This window comes from Chaetodon auriga, chromosome 18, assembly GCF_051107435.1.
Source record: "Chaetodon auriga isolate fChaAug3 chromosome 18, fChaAug3.hap1, whole genome shotgun sequence".
Classification (NCBI taxonomy): domain Eukaryota; kingdom Metazoa; phylum Chordata; class Actinopteri; order Chaetodontiformes; family Chaetodontidae; genus Chaetodon; species Chaetodon auriga.
In genome coordinates this window covers 9,344,448-9,365,503 of record NC_135091.1, presented here as the reverse complement: position 1 = coordinate 9,365,503, position 21,056 = coordinate 9,344,448, and the positions used below count along the sequence as shown (strand labels likewise).

Below are 21,056 nucleotides of genomic sequence, written 5' to 3'. Positions count from 1 at the left end.
AAAAGCACACCCTAAAAAAAATCCCACCTGTGCACACACCAAATGAGGCTATGCTCACCGGGCTTAATACAAGCACCAGCTGTGACTGTGCATGGACAAAACCTTGCACATACCCAGACACACACACTGACAGGGTTTGTGTAATTTTAAAGCCAAAATATCCCTGGCTCCTTCGCCCGTCTGGCACAACGCCTGCAAAGCTTCAAATCATTACTGCATCCCCTTGTTGCACCCAGACTTCAAAAGAAGCAGACCACGACTGTTGGTATTAAGGTGCGTATGAGTGTGTGTGTGTGTGTGTGTGTGTGTGTGTGTGTGTGTGTGTGTGTGTGTGTGTCTCACTTACAGCACAGTGCTTTCTGTAGTCTGCGGATCTTCATGGCTGTTCGGTATGCTGAGAATCTCACGTTGTTCAGGTCCGCTACAGGCAGGGACAGAGACACAGAGACGAACGTTGGGCGGGCAAGAAGAAAACAGAGGCAGAAAATCAGAAAACAAAGTGCGGCAGAAATATGCCTACTGGGCAGCACAAGCAGGACGTCTGTCTTCAATGAAAGCCGGCTTTTTGTTAGTGACCGTCTATGGAGATGACCGAGGAGAGGGGTGACTAATGTGGACAGTGTAATTAGGTTAGTGAGTTCCGTCTCAGTGGGGGCTGGTGCTATTTGTTGAGCTGCTGGCCTACAGCAAACACTCCCAAAGTTTCACAGCTTATTACTTATCTGGCTGCTCATTAAAAAAAACAGTCACAGTGGTCACCCCACAGGGACAGAGACATGCATATGGATATTAACAGGGAGCAGGAGAGAGAGCAAAAAGATCAGGGCCAAATTTCCAAGTTAAATGTGAAGAGTAAACTAACTAGACAAGAGAGAAATGGGTTTACAAGACTTTGTTGATCCCTCACCACAAAACTGCCCTCAAATAGATCAGGGGGCCCATCGGGGTTTCATCAAATGTTAAAAAAAAAAAAAAAAAAATGCAAGATGCAATTGGCAAAATTAATCTCCTCCCATGTTAACTTTGACACGTTTCACAAAACAAAAGGCATACGTGTATGAGCCTGACAGAACCCTGCATTTGAGTCACCCTAATGGCCCCCAGTCCCTTCAAAGACCAGTACACTGCCAGAAAACAGGCTTTACTAATCCTAATAAAGGGTCAGTTCAACTTACCTATAGCGGTATCTGGCAATGTTTTGAGTTTTGAGTTTATTTGCCCAAGTTCTGAGAGATCTCTGTCCGAATTGTTTGCCTCCATCCCAACATAATGACACTGAAATGAATTTTGTTTGTGGTGCTCACAGCACTGAGAGATTACATTAATCAAATACAACAGCAACATCTCTCTTCAGAATCAGCTGTCCTATTACTCAGAATAATACACAGAAAACGCTGTGAAAAGCCTTCCTTCGATGTTTTCTCACCGAAAATGCAATGTAACAGTTCACAGCGAATTCTTTGAATCACCCCGAGTGACAATAACATGGTTTCGGGACAGAAATACAGCTGTTTTTTTTGAATGACATTTTTTAATATTCCAGGAGGCAGAAATCTCAGAGACAGCGTGTGCAATATCCTAAAACACGGGCAAACGAAATTTGAGCATCCGCCTGGCCTGAAATCAATACAAGTAACTGAGAAAATATGTTTTTTTTATAAATGATAAATTCAAGATCTTTGGGAGAAGATTTTTCAAATTCACTTTTTCAGGGCCTGAAGATGCTGTGTGTGTGTGTGTGTGTGTGTGTGTGTGTGTGTGTGTGTGTGTGTGTGTGTTTCTTACCTAGTGACTGGTAGAGCTCTGTCATCTTTGGATGGTCCCAGCAGGTCGTCTGTGTCTGGTGACTGAAAACCACAAAAATAGAGGAGAACCATTAGACTGACAAACACGAAAACCACATGAGCTGACGCACCAACGGGACAAGAGCCACTGATGTCAAAAACACACACTTAGAGATACTGAGAAACACTTTTAAGGTTTATCACAAAATAAAAAATGAAACGGTATGACAGACCAAACTACTTCGAAAGCTAAAGTACACAAAGACGTACGCACAAAATAGCACGAGTACACACAAGAACCTGGCAGGATGAACACACACTCCGAATTCACACAAGCTAACATCACTATTATCATCATCGTTTGACATGTGCGAGCGCTGATGACTTCATCAAAAACTCTTTTCTTAGCAGACCCAAACTGGGGACAGAGGCTTCATATTCTTCAACGAATCATAAATCACACACAGCAGCCAAAAAAAACAGTCCAGCGACAAAACACACACCACTCACAAATAGACATAATCCTTCTCCCTCATGACAGGATCTGCCTTCCACCATGGGACATAAACATGAGGGGACCAAGTCTAAACTGCCTGTTTATATTTCAGCTTCAGACAGAAGCCTCACAAATACACGCATGCACACACAAATCTACACGAAATTAAATAAGACCTGCAAGAAAACTGATAAAACTTTGCCTTCGCACACACAAAAGCAAAGAGTTTGACGTTTCTCAAGCTGCCGCTGCCCGTCAGTGCGTCTGTTTGAGCTCTGCTGACCATGGTGTGTGTGTGTGTGTGCACGTCAAAATGGCACCTGGCTGTCAGACGCCACACTTAGATCAGCGTGGAATGTTTGAGAAGACTTCTGGAAGGCGATTCTTGAAATGAAAGTTGGATGCAGAGGCTCCCCTGCGGTTTCTGCGATGGCTCGCTCTCCGCTGACAGGCAGCAGGAAGTGAAGTCGAGTGCCAGAAGCTAACCGAGGTGGCGAAGTAGACAACGGGAGCCCTCCTCGTACGCGGACGTTCATCGCTATTCAATGTCCGTACGGACTGATGACCCCTTTCACACCTGCACAGGCGACGCGAATGCCTGGCCCTCCCGCGCTCGTGTTTGATTTAGACGGACTACAAAGATCTCGCCTGAATAGACAAAAAGGTTTCTGTGAATCCAAGTCGGGGGATTTGCTGATATTTGCCGCGTGCAAACACATAACTAGGAGGAAGAATACCGGCTATCCAGGCCAGAATCCTCCGACAGTTATTGTCATAAAACATTTTTGTCATTAAAGCTTAGAAGGGTACATCGGAGACAAGACAGAGCTCGTACGATGATGTATCGCGTTGCATTTATGTACACACACACACACACACACGCACCAAGAGGCAGGCCGCATTTCCATCAAAAAAGATTAGGAAGCTTGTGCTTATATCCACAACTCATGAATGCCATAATGAGGACGACTCAGTTGTCAGGTTCAACCGTCCTCAATGCGTTCCCTTCAAATCATTCCCTTAGTAATGCCTAAGCAATCTTTTTGTTGTCCTGCAGGGGGGGGGGGGGGGGGGGGGGGCAAACTGGTGACACATTTACTACAAAGCTGCTACAGTTTAGATAACACAGCGGGAAACATTCATTGGCAAGAGGAGAAGCATCGGAGAATATTAAAGAGCAGGGGACAAAAAGAGAGATTTTCTTGGCAGATATCTGAAAGTGTCGTGGAGATGCATCCAGAAGTTATGCAGCATATATCTTTATTATACAGATCACAGGTTAACAACCTGAGGGACATTTGCACAAACGATTATTTGATTAGTCGATCCAAAAAAATCAACAAGGAGTTTTATGATTACCTCTAGCTTCAAGTCATATTTAAATGTGTGATGACTCAATGCTTTTCTGTTTTACATGACGAAAACTGAATAATTTTAGTGTTTTGGACGGCTGACCAGACAAAACAAACAACGTGAAGAGCTGCTCTAGGTTCTGGGAACTTGTGGAGGACATTTTTCCATTTTATGCATTAAAAAATTAACAAATCGATAAAGATGATTGTTAATTTCAGGTGTTGACATGATGCTACTTCTGCATCCAAGTTGGATCTGAGAGAGAAGCAACAATGATCATTTCTGCCTTTCGTGGGCTAACTGTGAGCGGGAGCATCTGGGGATGAAGCCGCTTGGGTCTTGTGCAATGCATGTGACATTTTCCTTCATCAGCATCACTAAATGACATCTCAGGGTGAGCAACAACAAATCAAATGGGGTCACAGAAGGGGATGCTGCAGCAGGCGGAGGAAGGATGAAATTCATGTAGCCACTAGGGTATTGTGAGGTTGAAAAAATAACCTAGAAGATGTTTTCATGAGGTTTCTGTTCAGCGAGCGTGCGAAGTAGGCTTCTGAAACCGTCCGCCAGGAACGTGCGATCTGACCCTCTCAGATCAAACGGATCCCCACGATAACAATTAAGATATCAAAATTAATTGCCATATCCTTTGACGTTTTCTGTGTAGCGCTGCCATTTCCAGCTGCTACTGAGTCCAGCAGAAGGTTAAAGTGGTTTTACTAATTACTCCTTTTCTGCTGCTCCATAATTATTCATGACCACAATTTCCCACTACGGGTGACTATGTCTGTCTTCTCCACAAAAGGGCTCCATTCACACCTGGTATTAAAATGGGATCTGTATCCAGACATGTTATCTGGATAATAAATGATCTGATCTCGCCTTTGCGCTGACACTTGGTATTTTCAATGCCTTCTCGTTAGCCTCATTGAGATTGGATCTCCGTCCTCAAAAAAACTTTGCGTGAGTAATTTGAGATGGAAGCAAATCAGCCCCAGACTCCCTAAAACAAAAAAAACAGAAGAACAAAATAAACAAAAAAACTGTTTAGGGGAAACTTTGTGAAATGCTGTCTACAACAAATTCTTAATCATTTCTCCTATTTGTAAATTCTGCAAATGTAATACATTCAATTATTCCTTTCTTTGTTTGTCCCGATGTTGCAGTGCCGGCGTGGAGGCTACTCTGTGACTAGATAAATTATATGCCTTGTTAATAAAAGATCAGCTGCACAGATGAATGCAACGCACACCATTATATCTAACTGTACAGCATTCATTTCCCACCCGTATTGCTTCCATTTGCCCACCTGCCTCATGGTCAACGGACATACAGGGCAAGGGGTGGACGTATCTCATCAAACCATTGGTTACAGATGAGCCAAACACTTGTGCACAACACTTTGCTGCTGGGAGTTTGTCACTATCTAACACTGAGAAGGCTTCTTGAATAATCATGAGCGTGCCGTTGAACGATTACTTGCATATCTGGGTGTCCAAAGAGACTGAATTAGTCAAATATCTGAGTAAGAAAGAGGATTTCAGGATGTTTTTTTGGTGACAGTGAGCCGCCAGACTTATCGAGAAGTGTCTCTGACAGGTGATAAGTGCCTGCATTCACTACCTGACATCCTCTGTCTTCCTCTGGCTTTCACATCTCCTCCTCTGCCTCTTTTTCCTCTTAAAGCATTAACCCATCCCATCCCGAAGTTATCAGTATTCTTCTTCGTGAATACACTTCAAACAGCTTTGGATTCTTCTTAAAACTTCGACCACATTTCACCCACATAACAAAGACGCCCTGTGAGGCGGTTGCATGAAGTCCACTCATGTACATAAAGGCTGTCCGTTCTGTTAGGGACAACTAACTCCACCATATACTTCCTGACAAAAACACAGACAGACAGTACATCCAGAAAAGCCTTGGAATGTCGAGGAGACTTTCTCTAATCTTTGTAGATGCAGTCTTGCTATATTTCCTCTCAAAAAGCCCACAAGGCGTGTGAGCCCACCCCAGAAGTGCCAGAATGGGTGAAATGGGACAGCATGTGAGGCTGCCAGCATGAGGCAGCAGGCACAGAAGCCATTTGATTTTCCCCCAATATGTCGCTTGAACTCCTCACTACAGGGGGTGGACAAGGCGCAGTTTTAATCAGGGGCCCTTTGTCAGCTCAAAGAAAAGAGGCAGAGCATGAGAGGAGATGGAAGAGGAGACGGGGAGGGGTTCAGGGAAATGAATGTGTCAGCGACTGATGCGGTTGTCCCAAGGATGTCACGGCACTGAAAGCGACCTGTGATTAGTCCTGGAGATGGATTTAGAGTTTGGTTTTCAAGCTGCAAATTAAGTGGGTACGTATGAGTGTACACCAGCCCGCATGAAGAACCGCGTGTGAGGGAGAATCAGAGAGGGCAGCGGGAAGCAGACGATGCTCACTTTAAAACGAAAGCAAAGCCGCACGCTGAGGATGAAGTTGAAGGAGGATTAATTATTTTCTTTCTGTCACTGGAAGGCAATTTAGGGTTAACATGAAAGCAGCCATGGAGAAGAAAAAATCTGGTCCAACCAACCCGGAGGCACAGACAGAACATATGGCGTGTGCTCACAATGGGTCTGTGTGTGTGTTCGGGTAGTTGGAGCCTGGTTCCAGTTGGACTTCATATGCATCTTTGGGCAAGCCTTTCTTTGCCAGAGTGAGGATGTGCATCTCTATTCGTCTGTCCGACTGTATGTGTGTGTGTTGGGTTTGTGCGAATGCCCTTGTGCACATGTTTTGTTTGTGCGAGTGGGCGGATGCCGGTTCATTGGCTGGGCACATCTGTGATCACAGGCTGCTGTTGACTCTAAAGTTATAAGCTTGTCCTCCGAGTCGTTGCCTGTCTGGCTTTCATCTCTGATCCCTTTCTCGTGCCAAGCTGTGGGCCAAAGCATGGCGCAGGTGTCCCTCCCCCTCTCTCTCTTTGTCTAAATCCTATTTTTCTCCATCTCTGTCTGTGTCTTTACCATCTGTCTGAAAACATTTTACGTTGACCTCCTCCCAAATTGAATTTTCAATATGATTCAATAAACTCAATCCGTGGTTTTAACTGGCTGGTTTTATGTTGCATCAAAACTTTTTGGAGTTTAACCTATCACTGGGACAAGACTAGACCTGTAAATCTTCATAGCTGAAGCTTTTATCGTGGGTTATTCTGTGGACAATGGCACAAGGGGAATTTTTAAAAAATGGCTATTTGGCAATTTAACTGAGGCGGTGGCATTTCGACTCAGGGCACAAGGCGATTTAAGGGGGCAGCACTAAAAATGATGCCCATTTTATCATCCTAAATCCCAAAGTAAGGCTGGAACAGTGTACCGACTGAAAAAAAGAGGATATCCGGCTGAACGTGTTACCCTTAGATTTTTCTACCCAACCGACTAAAATAAGGGTGAATTCAGGTTTGGCTAGTCAGCAGTTCTGTGACGATTACATGATCTCTGGATAATGAGGTCCGTCAAACTTTCAGACATTTCCAGAACAGTAGAGAAGCTGTCCTGTTGTCTGCCCATTTAAAATGAAACCTGTTGTTTGGCCTCATTTGGAAGAAACTAGAGTAAGAAGCATGGCGTCAAGCTAAAGTTGTTCTAGACACTATGAGAACAGTGTGGAAGCTGTCCTGGGATCCAGCCAGGTATTATCTATTCAAAAGCAGTGCTAATGTTGGACTGAGAAATATGCAGGTGAAACAGCTAGAATTTTAATATACAGACGAGCAAATGGGCAAAAAGAAGCTCCTAATTGGGAGTAAAATAAAAGGTGAACGTGCACTGCATGTACGGAACAATAACAACAGCTACCAGCCCATTCCTAGGTGATGTATGTGAGAGAGGTCAGAGCATTAAGGTTGAGAAGACTTAAGCTTTAGATTCCCCACAGAGAAATGTTTGAGATAATGAGCTATTTCACAGTCAATTACTAACTGAAATTAAAAACAAAAACTCAACCCCATCTGCACCTCACTGCCCCATGAGGGGCTACCTTGAGGAGGGTATAGCAGCTGGAAGTCAACCTTGCAAAGATGCCAGTTAAAGTCGTCATACGACAGGGTGAGGAATACAAAAAACACATAGCCCTGCTGTTTTTTGTCCACTTCAGGTGTCTAGAAATTTGACTAATTGAACAGTCTGAGGTGGGAAAATCACTCATCACTTCAAGAGCTCACAACTCAGACATGTACTGTAGCACTGGGTTAAGGAGTAACACACAAAACAAACCAGACGGTTGGTAACACACACCAAAAAACCAAGGAGGTGTTTTTTAAACCAACAGCAGTTTTGCAGACAATATCTTGACTGCTCTGCCATGAAGGCCTACCAGTGCACAATAACCAGTGACACAGACAAGCACACACAAGCAACAACTACATACAAATTATACGGACACAACGACAGCTATCGAAGCAATTTCTCGCCACTTACTTGATGTAATATGGAACCTTATTCTGAGATACTGCACGTTGCCAGGGGAGCTGTACAGAAGCTGCAGAGAGAGAGAGAGAGACAGAGAGAGAGAGAGACAGAAAAAGGAGAGATGGGGAGAAAGTGAAGAAGTCCAAATCACAACACCATCTTCATAAACGCAGCACAATTTTTGCATGCAGTACAGTAATCCATTTAGTGTTTGGGGCTTGACTTGAAATAATTCTCACATCTAACACTTCCATAATAACACAGTCTAGCCATGTAAGGAAGACTCATGCATGAAATTGGGAGAAAAAAAGAGTAAAATGGGTATTGTTTTCTCAGCAGAAAGAAGGAGGAGGGAGATAATAGGGCATGAGAGTGGAAAATAAATTAAAATACAGAGGGAAAAAAAAAAACTGTTGAGGAAAGGTGCCGCATGCCCAGGTTTATTTGAATCTTCGTGGAATACGAAAGAAGACAACAAATACGGACAGACCAAGGAAATCTTAAGAACGCCAAGCTGATACAGTGTTAAAACAGGCTTAATATAAGACTCGAGAAGCTCTCAAGAGCAATACGGAGCAGAAATGTTGCTTGATTTATCACCCTCCCACTTTCCCTCCTCCCTGACACGGCTCCACGCTCAGATAGAGAGATGAAAAGACAGTAAGAGAAAGAGATTAAGCGAGATTGGGAGATATACGAGATGGATAGGGCAAGATAAGGACGCAGTACTTTATTGATCCCTGAGGGAATATTAAGCCACTGGTGTAATGAGAGCGAATGTGTGATGGAGTAGATAGTGTCATAGTGGCAGGGAGATGAAAGAAGAGACAGAGTGCTGTTTTGTCTGGTGCGGTTGCAGAGCTCTCAGCAGGGCTTACTCGGTGAATTCATGTCCACTGGTGACACGGCACGGTGGCCGAGCACACCACCTGCTCTGAATTTCACATCGACCATTTGGTCTCTGTGTCTGACAGCCAGCAAAGCAAATCAGGTGGAGCAGAAAGAACACTAATGGCTGTATAGTATAAAAATGACAATAGACAGAGAGAGAGAGACGAGGAGCCAGAGACCAGACGCTTTGTTTAATGTTCACGCTCCGGCATTTGTCTTTTCTCTCCAGCTTTGTCCCCTCTTCCTCTCTCTCTGCTAATGACCACTCTAAAGAGGGTGAAAGAGAAGGGAGTCAGTGGAGAGCTGTAATTAAGCCTTGCATTATTCAAGAGTAAAGTGCCTCGTCTGCAAACTGTGTATGTGTGTGTGTGTGTGTGTGTGTGTGTGCGTGCACCCACGCATCCCCAGAGCATGCGTGACTGTGAAGCGTATGGCTGAAGATTAGAAGATGGAACAGGGAAAAAATTAGGGGATGTGAAACAGTGTAACTCGGTGGAAGCAAACCAAGTCCCCCCCCCCCCCAAAAAAAAAAAAGAAATTCTAATTTCCTAATTGGCTCTGTACAGTAACTGGCTCTGTACTCACTGGAGAGGAAGTGTTGGGAAGAGGGGCCGAAGTCTCGGTGGGCTTCCTGCAGCAGCTTCAGTCTGTCCTCCACCGCCACCTGCACGATGACACACGGACGGGAGAGAAGACAGTCAGCTGTGGGCCTGAAATCTGCACTCAGCGAAACAGGACTTTACAGTGGCTGGAGATGGCGTCATGGTTGGAATGAATTCAATTTCAGTGCAATTAAGTTGGAGGTGGATTTGCTGTAAAACCCCAAGCTCAAGAAACTTTTTTTCTTTTGGAGGAACAAATATATACTGCATCATATCTTGAATGAGAAGAAGGTTAATATACGTGCTATCTCATTTACCACCGTATAGCCGTTCGCTGATATGTACTGCATTGTATGGGAATTACACAGCACAGCTGGAAATCAGATCGAACAAACTGAACCGAGGAGAATTTGCTTAAATCCCAATTTGAGAAAATCAAATACGAGCCGGTGCACTCTGGCAGAAATTGGGATACTGTGGCATTAAACACCCGACCCAGATTCCTGATCACAGTCTGCCATGTGCAAAAGTTAAAGGTGGGCGATGTGAATAACATCATTTTACACACACATATATATATAATATAGTGGTATTCTGTGGTAAAGTTTCTGGAAAAAAAAAACTTGTTTTAGATAAAATAAACCAGACGAATCAAAGTACTTCATCACATTGATGCGAACAGTATATTAAAAAAACAATAGTGTTCTAAAACAGTCCTGCTCACTGATTTGCACCACTGGCTACAATGACCTAATAAAACAAAAGAAAATATAGCCACATGGTATAAATGGAACGGCAAAAGCTGACAACAGACAAATGTATTTTGCAGCATTTCATACTGTTCACCTCGAGCACAGGTGTGTCGCCAACTCAGGTTACATGGTCTGTGTCAGTCAGTAAAACAAAAAGATATGCTGTTCCATGATGGTATGACAGTGAAATGCAAACGACAGTCTGACATTACTGTGCTGTTGCTTTCATCTTCCATTACTCGTGATCAGATGGAGAAGCCAAATCCAGCAAAGTGGAAAATAAAGCAGCAAGACATCAAACTGGCTTTATCCCTCCGCTGGCGAGGTAATTCAAGCAGTGCAGAAACCACAGAGAGCGATACAGAGGAGTATCAAACATATGACACACAGATCAGGGAGCAGAATAATATCAGAATCATGTGGCGTCTCATGCTGCATGTAAACATCAAATCCTGATTATGACCAAAACCAGGACAGGACTCAAAACCCTCCTTTTTCTCATATACTCCACAACACCTGTATTATTACAAAACTGCAGTCCAATAACAAAAGGATAGCTTGCTTATAAATAATGTCGGTTCCACTGTTCAATTCTGGGAGTGCACTCAGCGAAAGGTGAAGCTTCGTACAGCTTTGAGTTATCAATCACAAACACACACACACACACACACACACATTCACTCCTGCACCACTGTGAAGCTAAGTATTGACCTCTCGGGCAGTGCACCTGTGCCTGACGCAACTGTGGGGTTGCTTTGCTCCATCAGGTCTACTAGCAGGAAAGTATTGGCAGTCTGTAATATTGAGACTCACACAGACACACACACGCACGGACGTGCACACACACCTCAGGCATTATGGCAGCCAGATAACAGCTGTCTACACGGGGATCCTGGAAATAGGCAAGGAAAGGCCAATAGCTCAGTGTCTTTCCGGCCACTAATGGCTATCATGGACACTGTCCCACAGAGAGGAAGATGGGAGCTGTCTGCATATGAAAACCAAACCATCAAACTACACAGTCAGACATGGTTTATTAGTGAAGCTGTTGCCTTCCTGCAGGCTGAAAGAAATAAAAAGTGGACAGCAGAGAGATAAAGTGTGAAGTCCGCTGAAACCCTGCCCTCCTCTGACTCGCTGTTTGAGTTATGGTCATTCTCCAGGCAGAAAGACTATTAGTGGCTGTCTCTACAGTACATGGGAACGATCACAAGGCTACAAATTAGCCCGACGACCCAATCTCACTCTGCGGCAGTGTCATACTTAAAAAGGGATGACTTTAGGCTCCAGGATTTCATTTTTTTTTTTCTCAACACATAGCTCCCTGTCTTGCTTTTTTCTGCCCACGCGCCTTTTTTCTGCCCACATTCCCGACTCATTTATCTACAGCGACGATGCCACGTGGCTGTACACAAGAAAAACTTCAAATGAAGAGCGCAGAAATAAAAGTTTCCATGACACTGTCTTTGATGCCATCACATGGCGCGGCCTGACCTGTATTCAGTCCTGCTACCGCGCGGCACAGCAGGTAGCATCAGTCAGCTTGGTCAGGAGGTTCAAAGAGTCAGTCATTAAGGAGAAAATATACTTTGACATCACATTTCTCTGCGGCCATCTGGCTCTGCTCTGTCAGGATCAAAATATGTAGGTCTAGACCAGGAAAATATAAATTACCAATCAGTGAGAGAAAAACAGAGCTAAAGTTTAAATAGTCCTGATGAGGGTGCAGCGTAAAAAAAAATGAAAAAATAGGATAACCGACCTTGCTTCATAAGGAGAATGTGTGTACACTGGTATGTTTCATGCTCATCCAAACTTAACAGAGAATTTTGCTCCCTAATTCACAACCAGCATCACTGCTCTTATCTTTCTTTCTGATGACTTGTAAAGAGACTCCTCTATGACTTTCCCTCTAGGGCTGAGATACGCTCCGCTCTGAGAAACACTCAGCGAGTCCCTCGGCGGATCAGACCAAGACATTCAAGCTCGCAGAAAACCAAGAAAGTGACTGCTGTTCTGTGAGAACAGTGGCCATTGATGTTTAGAGCCGCGGCGAGAACGGAGCTGCGTTCAAATACGACAGGTGCACGGGTGGAGGGACAACTCTTAGTCCTCTGCGTGTTCGGCTGGCGCAAAGTGAAATCAGCATGTTCGCTGTGAGAGGACAAACTGAGGGAGACAGAGATGGATGGAAGGGATAAAAACAGGCAGGCAGTAGGAGAGCGAGGGAGGAGGACGAAAGAGGATCAAGATTCATTTAGGAGAGGAGTGCAAGCCAAAGAGAGACAGAGTGTGGACGTGTGTGTCTCTGCTCAAACATCTGCAGATGATTCAGGAGGATTTAAAGTACCTGTAGTAGCTTCCATCTCATGTTGAGCTGGTCCAGTTGTCTGGAGGCGGTGGAGGACAGCTGGATGTCCAACGGCGTCAGCTCTGCAGAAAGCTCATTGACGATTCTTACATCCTGACGCAGCGGGGCGATCTCCTCTCGGAAGGCCTGAACGGGAAGTACATTATAGTTAGAAACTATTGATTTAATCATGAAGTCTGTGCTCTCACCAACAATAACTGCGAGGTCCTGTTAAATTTTAACTGCTGTTCATCGTTTTTGTGCTGACCTCATAACTGGGAGACACATCAAGTTTTAAATTGAATTTTGTTAAGCTATAATTTGTAATTAAAATTTTACCCTGGCTGTCAATTTAAACTTAATGCCTGCATCCTTTGTGTGTGTCACGCACTGGAGAGCTTTCCACTCTTGAAGTGAAAATCCATTCATAGAGTCTCACTCACAGTGGATGCCTACATGATGTGGATATTACGAGCCGTAATTGGCCAGACTGTCCATACCATGGGGAGGCAATCAGCGAGATGTGAGGTTGTGTGACGGACAGCCAAACACAACAGAGAAGGAGCTGCCTTTGTTCACGCAACCTGTGAACCGTTACGTGATGTTTTTGGCGCCGCTGTTCCTCCTCCGTCCTCTATTTGTCCTTCGCCACTTTTTCATTGATTGTTTACTGTTTATTGGGAAGTGCTATCATTTTTTCCGCTCGTCAACTAAATGCGTTGCTTGTTTCTTCGCCAGGTTCTGCTTCAGAAAATAAGTCTCGTCAAATTTTGATGAGTGGCATTTGCAAACAAACGAGAGACTCATCAAACCCGAGAGCATGATCAAATCGAGTGGCGTGTTTTTTTGACTGCCGTTCGTTTCATTATGTCATCGTGTTGCGACCTCTTTTTCTGAAATAGTGTTAAGATTTTCCGACTGGAGAATTGGCGCCACCTACTGCCCATCTCGCTGAACTAACTCGCATAACAATCACATAGTAGTGGATGGTCACTAGCTTTCATTTGCATTTTGTTTTTCAGATTTTCTCAGCAAGGTTTTTAAAATCTGTTGAGCATTTGGATGAAAACCCAGCTTCACTGATGCACGCACGTGTTTAATGGATTTGCTGGCTAATACTTTAAATAATCATAATACCTTTAACTCAAATCACAACTGGCAGCGCCGACTTGACTGTTAAATCAGTGATTTGCAAGTTAAACAGGCTATTCACGGTTAAAACTATTAAGATCCTGCACCTTAAAAAAAGAACTCAGTGACTCAGTGCTGCACGCTGTAACGATGTACAGAGAGGTGGGGAGTCTAGCTCCTGCCTTAATGTCTTGATGACTAAGGTGTGTATGGTGGCGGTCTGACTCACCACGGTCTTGTCGATGTGGTCCTGCAGAGAGTCGATCAGTAGATCCCCCACAGGCTGCCAGGTAGCTTTGGCCTCCTCTGCCCGAGTCAGCCGCAGGTCGAGCTGGTCCATGGAGCTCTGCAGCTCCTGGAGTCGCTCCAAGGCTCGCTCCACCTGACTCTGCCAGCCGCCCATGTGTCCTTTCAGACGCTCCCACCGCTCCCTCACTTCGCCTGTCTGCTTGCGGATGGCCCGGGCCAACCCTCGGGCCTTCTCCTCTGGGGTGAGGTCTGGAGGAAGAGAGGAGAGGGAGGAGAAGACAGAAAAGACAGATGAAGAGAGAAGTAAGTTATTTTGCTGACAATGACAGTTTTCAAGCCCTTTATTATGTTAGAAATGCAAATCATTCAAATCCTTGCAGCCAGAACTTCTTCTTCTTCCAATAATGATTTATGTTTTCCTAACAAGTACTTCTATATACAAGTTATAATTCAGAGAAGAGAGAGACAAATCATCCGTTTTCACATTTTTCATGATATAGGGGTGCTAATTTATGGAGCTCTGTCATTTTATTAAAATTATACCTTCTTTAAAAAGTGACCAAAAGCAAGAAAAAAGGGCAAGACACACGGGGGATCCAGGAAATGAGGAAGGCCGGAAAGGTGAGGGAACAGGATAATTGTGACATATCAGTGGACAGAGACAGAGAGGAAATAAGACAGCTGGTGGAAGAGAAAACTGCTCTGCAAATACTCATTTTCACTCCAAAGAAAGATGAGCAGCTTTCATGAGTTCTAAGGTCTCGTCTCCAGGGTAGTGCCTGAATTACCATCTTCACCTGTTGCCCCTCTGCAATCTCTCTCCTTTTCCCTCCCTCACATGCATAAACATAAGTCAGACATCTCTGAGACGTACCACAGGTAGTCGACAATGCGATGGTGTCTGTCTGCTGTAATGAAGAATGTGGGCCACAAACCGAACAAGTCAATCCAGCAGCAGAGACAAAACTAAATTTTGATGAGGCAGTGTGAGACAAATGAAGTTGTTAAGACTTTACTGCAGTGTCGCTCTCAGAAATCCCATCTCCTCTGATTAAACAACAAGCGCAGCCTCTGATCTTAAATCAGCTTTTTATCTATTTATACAATGAGGAGACGCTTTGATATCCGTATCAAAGATCACAGACAACAAGCCTATCGGAACGCGCTCTGAAGTCTCGCCACACCCCTACACAGCCCCTTGGGTTGGTTTAATTATTTACACAGTAGGGTTTTAGTTTGAAGGGGAATGTGCTGACTTAACCAAGACTTCCCTGCCGCATCCGACAGAGACAGACAGGGAATGCTGAATGAGTCGGTGCATATTTAATTCTTGGGTGCTCTGTTAGATATTGGCATGACCACCAGCTCACATTTCAGTGAATGGAGTTCCAAGGGCACTCAACCAAAAAATCGGGCCAAGTAAGTCCGTACATTTGGCTTTAAGGCAACCAGACAGGCTTGCTGTGAATGTCTGAGTGTTCCAGGGGCAGGATGTACTGAATGAGACACCTTGCTGATCTGGTCTTCCAAGCTGGTTAAAAAAGACGTCTGTGAAGGCATTCTGGTGACATCGGGCTGTAAAACGGCTTAAGTACAGCCAAGGGCCTTTGTTGTAGTCATCACCCCTCTTTCCCTCCCCTCCTGTGAGCTCTCTACTGTACTCTATCCAATAAAGGAGAAAAATACCCCAAACAAAGACGGAGTCAATTATTACTATTCAGCCTTCCTGTGTATTCTTAAAGAAGTCCAGTGCGATTGGCTTAATACTAAAATGCTTAGTGTACCGCAAGATCACACCATCTGACGCTTAATATGAGCTCCTATTGTACTTGAAAAACATGAAAAGTGGTTAATATGGACAATAAGTGGATTAATGACTTCTTTCAAAAGAAGGCCTTAACATTTTCACATCAAGTGTGAGTATAGTGATGAAAGCAAGCTGCTCCTGAATGAAAAATGATCTATTTCTTCTTCAAACATGGTTACAAATATATGGATGTACCGGTCTTTGGCTGCAGGTTCTTGCGTGGCTCTCCAGGACCCTCGATGGGCTGGTCAGCGAGAAACATCCGGGCTTGATCCAAAGTGCTGACCACCAAGTGCTCACGGTCCTTCAGTTCTGACCGCAGAGCCTGCAGGAGAAACACAAAGCACCGGGTTTAAGGGGCTTCAGTCTGTCTTACGTGACAGCCCAAAATTCTCCCTTAGAAAGCAGTCATTAGAATGAAACTCTGAGAAAAGATTGTCATTACTAGAGAACAAGCATTTGATAGCAGAGAAATGTTAATTAGTGCATTTCCTCCGCAGGTATGTGCAAGCTTCCAACTCTTGTCTCCTGTTCTTGTCTGTACCAATGAACTCCGAATGAACCCAGTGTTTGGGAACGAGGTGATGTATCCAAACTGCTCCCCTCGCAGAAATATCTACTAATCAACCAGTTCTGCTTAAATCAGCTCTGACTTTCATGATATGATAAAAGACACACTTATGATTTACTCAACAAAGAACACGAGCAGATGTTCACGTTCAGCGTATGGATGAGAAAAACAACACTCTCAATGGCTAATTAGGTGAGTGGTGCATTACAATGCACTTTCTCTGCCCAGTTGTCCCTTATTAAGAGGAAAAGCAAGTGGTAGGAGCAGCTATGTTGGGAGTGTCGGAAGGAGTGAGAGCTCTGAGAACAGAGCAGCGTTTGAGGGCAAGAGCGCGGGGTCAAACCGGGCATTTCCTTTGGGCTGCTGTGAAATTAGCTGAGTGATCCGCAGAATAAAGCGAGTTTTTGGGCACTATAACCCTGCAGGAATTATCACTACAGAGACGGCTAGCACTACCACATATCCTGCCCATCTTTTTAACACAAACACAAGCATATATCCATCCACACACACTCCAGGACAACTGAAGCTAAAAGTTCACAAAGCAATTTGACGGACACTTTTCTTAACCTCGTGTCGACCAGTCGGCCTCGCCACAGCTCAGAGCAGGCGAGGAAAACAAGACAGAGGGAGCGAGCGTGGCATGTAACAGTATAATTACTCTTGTTTGAATATACGTGTGACCCCGGGGGACTTCATTGCCTATCGGAGTGTGTGATTGCTTTGTGAGGAGGCGATGTAGTTGAAGACGCCGTCAGGCAAGTTGATTAGATGGGACGACTCGCTTTGATAAAGCCTCGCACTTATCAGACTTATCAAATACGAGCGCAGCGAAAATGAGATGCCGAAAATTCAGTTTTTTATTCATGCCCACAATACAGACTGAGTGGCAGATGACAACACGCTGGGTTCAGTGGGAATGTGTATGCAAAATCATCTGAAGAGATAAGAAGAAGGGGGGGGGGGGGGGAAGATGCACACACTTCTTTTCTTCTTTAGCTTCAAAACAAAAAGTAAAAGTTAAGTTTAGCCCTCTGCAATGACAATTTCACACAGCCTCCTACCGACAAATGTACCCTCATGCTGAAATGGAGTATCCCGCTGAAGACAAATTAAATCACCCCTGCTAATAAATGGTTCGCTCCGTTCCAGTGATTTCCTCCCGGCTCACATGGAGGAAACATAATGGGCAGGTAGCTCAGAGAGGAGACCTTGAGAGATAGAAACTAAATGAGAGGTGATTGAGGACGAGGAAAAGAGGTGTGTGTGGGGAGCGGAGATAAGGAAAGGGGTGGGGGGGGGGGACTAAGCTGTGGGGACAACTCCCAGTACAAACCAACTACTTGCTTTTTCATCTGTTTTTTGTTTTTTGTTTTGCACTCACAGATTTGTTGGTGGCTTAAATCAGGCTTCAGAAGGGATTGAACTGAGTGTGAAGAAGCTGTTGATTTGCATGTTGCCTAGACTTTAGCAAGTCAAATATTCTGATAGCAGTAATGTCACAAAAAAAAAAACTAAAATCTTTGCTGCAAATCACAGATAGCAGCTCAGTGTGAACACAAATAATACCCTGGTGGAAACATCCCTGGTCGGATAAATCAGGGATGCCTGATAACAACCAGGTGTAAAAGGAAGGAATATTTACAACATCACACCAGCAAGCTGTCTGCTCCACAGTATGCTATTCCTGTAGTCACAGAGCCTTGTCTTAGTTGCATGAAGATATGCAAAACACCCACCACAAGCAGGTAAGAGGACCTTGACTTAAGACTGTTTTGTCGAGAGAATTACAGTCACAGCAGCTGTTACTGGCTGATTTCAGATCACAATATGGCAGACTGGTATGTTGACCAGTTTCAGCTGACCTGCATGATGACAAATCCTCAAACTGTTACTACTGCCAACATCTTCACCTGCATCTAAACACTGTGACTGTTCCCTGAGCCCAAAGGCACATCTTGAAATTCTTCATTTTGTCCCACAAACAGCCCCAAAACCCAAAGCTATCCAATATACAACAGAGAGAAGAAGCACAGAAGCAGAATTTATGTTGTTTTTCATTCATTTTCTGTTGATTGACTATTCCATTCGTCAACCAATTACTTCAGCCCTAAAATTATTGTTAAACAGCTTTAAACAATGCGTGCTAATATGATCTTATCTAATTCTGTTGTTCAAATTAATGATTTCAAGCAAGCTGTAAACACAGAGCGAACAAAACTGGTAATTGAAGTTTTTGAAGAGCTTGGTCTGATGTAATGCTCAACAGTGGAACACAGCTCACTGCTCCGGACATCAGTTCAATTAGTTCCTATGTGTTTTGCATACATTTTGGAATATATCTTGACTGTTTTCAAGAGCAAAAATGAACACTGGAGCTCAACTTTTAAGCCCTTTAAATCCTCCAACGGGAATCTGAACATTTATAAATCCACGACAACAGGGGAAGAAGAAAACCATGTGATATGATTAAAAGCTCAAGAACAGCTACTTAAAGGACCTTGTGAGCAAATAATTTCATCAAGTGCTGATTCCAAGGTCAAGAATGAACAGGAAAGCTCAATATTAGCATCATGTATCTGGTTTAATGTAACTGTATTCCTTATCTATTACCATAAATGTTGAAATTTATGACGGCGGTGCTCCCCCAAACATCGTCCTTCACTGTTAACTGGCTCCAAAGAGACACCGACGAAGCCAGAGAAGGTTGTAACAATGGCAACACAAGTAGTGCCAAGTAATTCCCTCTGTTAGAAACAGCCTCTCTATCTGTCACCCAGCCACTGGGCACCCTTGCAGTTCAGACAGACGACTACACCAAAGACTTTTCTTCCGCACTCAAACAAGTCTTTTTTTTTTTTTTTTAGTGAAACTTCACATTATCAGAGTGTGACACGGGGACACGCTTTCAGAGGGAAGCATGACAGGTAAATATCAAACGCATGTACAGCTTTCAGGTTAAGAAAAAAGCTTCTTCTTTTTTTTCCTACACCCAGCTGGCCTATGAGTGATAAGACATTCCTGTCTATGTCAAATATAAAAAGGAGCAGGCCTTCGCTTTGCTCTTCGTTTTAATAGTTTTTTAGCACCGGCACATTACAATATGGTCCTGTGATTTGTGAGGGCCCGAGGAGGAAAGGATGCTTGTCAGTCGCACAATACTTACCGCATCTATCTTACAGGTATGCGTGACCTTGCTTGTGTTTCTGGGAGGTTGTTTGAGCCCGTGTGTGTGCGGTGTGTGTGTGTGGTGTGTGTGGCCGCAGCAGCAGAGCAAACTCTTATCACTGTGTGCCCTGTGCTGTGGTGGCAATAAGATACTATCACAACACAGCTACTTTCAGGGCTCTGCCAAACATCCCTCTTCCCGCTCTCAAAACCCTGCTATCTCAGCCCCTCCGTAATATTACCGCACCCCCTCATCTTCTTCCAGGGGAAAAAAAAAAAAAAAGGAGAAAAAAAAAAAGTCTCTTGAAAGGCCCACTACAATAAACCAGCTCTCGACATCAGAAAAGCACCTGACAGCGACGAAAGGAGCCTTCACAATAAGGGCTCGCTCGCATTCAGAAGAAATTGCGTATTGTCAAGAAACTGATGACTTCTTATTTTTCTCGAGCGAATAAAAATGAGTGGCATTTGTGGGGGAAGGCAAACGTTTAAACTTCTGTTGTCTGAGCCAAATTATATTTTGCAAATGCGCACAGCTACAGAGCTCATGAAGGGGCTTCAGACTGACTGTGCGTGGAAATTGAATTGCTCCTTTGCCCTCAACATCAACTGTTCTCTTGAAAAAGCTCAAAGCTACTGATAAGTGGCTGTTGTTGAAATCTACTCTCTGACATGCTTCACTAATCTGTTGCTTCCAGCCTTGGCCATTTTTAAATAAGTAAAATACCCACGTGTTGGAAATAACCCTGTGACGGCTTTGCAGCTTATGAAATAGTAAGGCATAGTAAAATAATAATGCACACACCAGTTTCTTCAGTGACAGCTACTGACACAACATAGTTATTTTAGTATTTTCTTTTAAGTATGTATTGGATATGATTATTTTACAATGTTGTGTTAGTGCCACTGCAATGATTTACACAGATTTTGGATCACTGAAGAGACATTTTCAGATGCTTCTTGGGGGGAAAAAAAGGCTTTCATTGGAGGGTTCGCAACATGAAATCAGAGTGTTTTTTGTCCCTTTGATCATCAGTGATCACTACTTCTAACACGGCTGTTCATTCACGCCTTTGTTGATGTTGTTTTCAGGTGTTCTCAACGAAAACGAAACTGCAGTCAGACAGCAGTGCGACAGGCTCTCAAGCCCTCCGACAATGTCATGAAAACGCTGCAAACAAATGCAAATGAAGCAGACAAAAACAATTAAAAGTTAGTCAGAGCGAGGCGATCGAGAGCCCATCCTTTCCGAAGAGATAAGGCAAAAGTCCAGCACAGCAGTTTAATCCATTTCATTCTCCTTTACAACCTGTCCGTTCAGGTGCAAATGGTGTTAATCAATCATGCAGGCACAATGATTAAGATGGGTTCTGTAACGGATTATTAGAGCCTCCACACTTTAGACAGGGTAATTGTACACTGGTTAAGCATACTGAGACTTATTTAAGTGCCATGT

General features: G+C 44.0%; 1 protein-coding gene across 8 annotated transcripts in view; it reads right to left on the bottom strand.

The window, feature by feature from the left end:
• The window catches only part of utrn (utrophin), a 174,964-nt gene that overhangs the window by 41,903 nt on the left and 112,005 nt on the right, over positions 1-21,056 (bottom strand). For all 8 annotated transcript variants that reach the window (XM_076756295.1, XM_076756296.1, XM_076756294.1 and 5 more), the window contains 7 exons: positions 16,057-16,186; positions 14,035-14,303; positions 12,675-12,821; positions 9,556-9,634; positions 8,089-8,149; positions 1,786-1,847; positions 347-421 (listed from right to left, as the gene is read on the bottom strand). In XM_076756295.1, the coding sequence (XP_076612410.1) occupies positions 347-421; positions 1,786-1,847; positions 8,089-8,149; positions 9,556-9,634; positions 12,675-12,821; positions 14,035-14,303; positions 16,057-16,186 (823 nt within the window). The remainder of the gene's footprint in view (positions 1-346; positions 422-1,785; positions 1,848-8,088; positions 8,150-9,555; positions 9,635-12,674; positions 12,822-14,034; positions 14,304-16,056; positions 16,187-21,056) is intronic.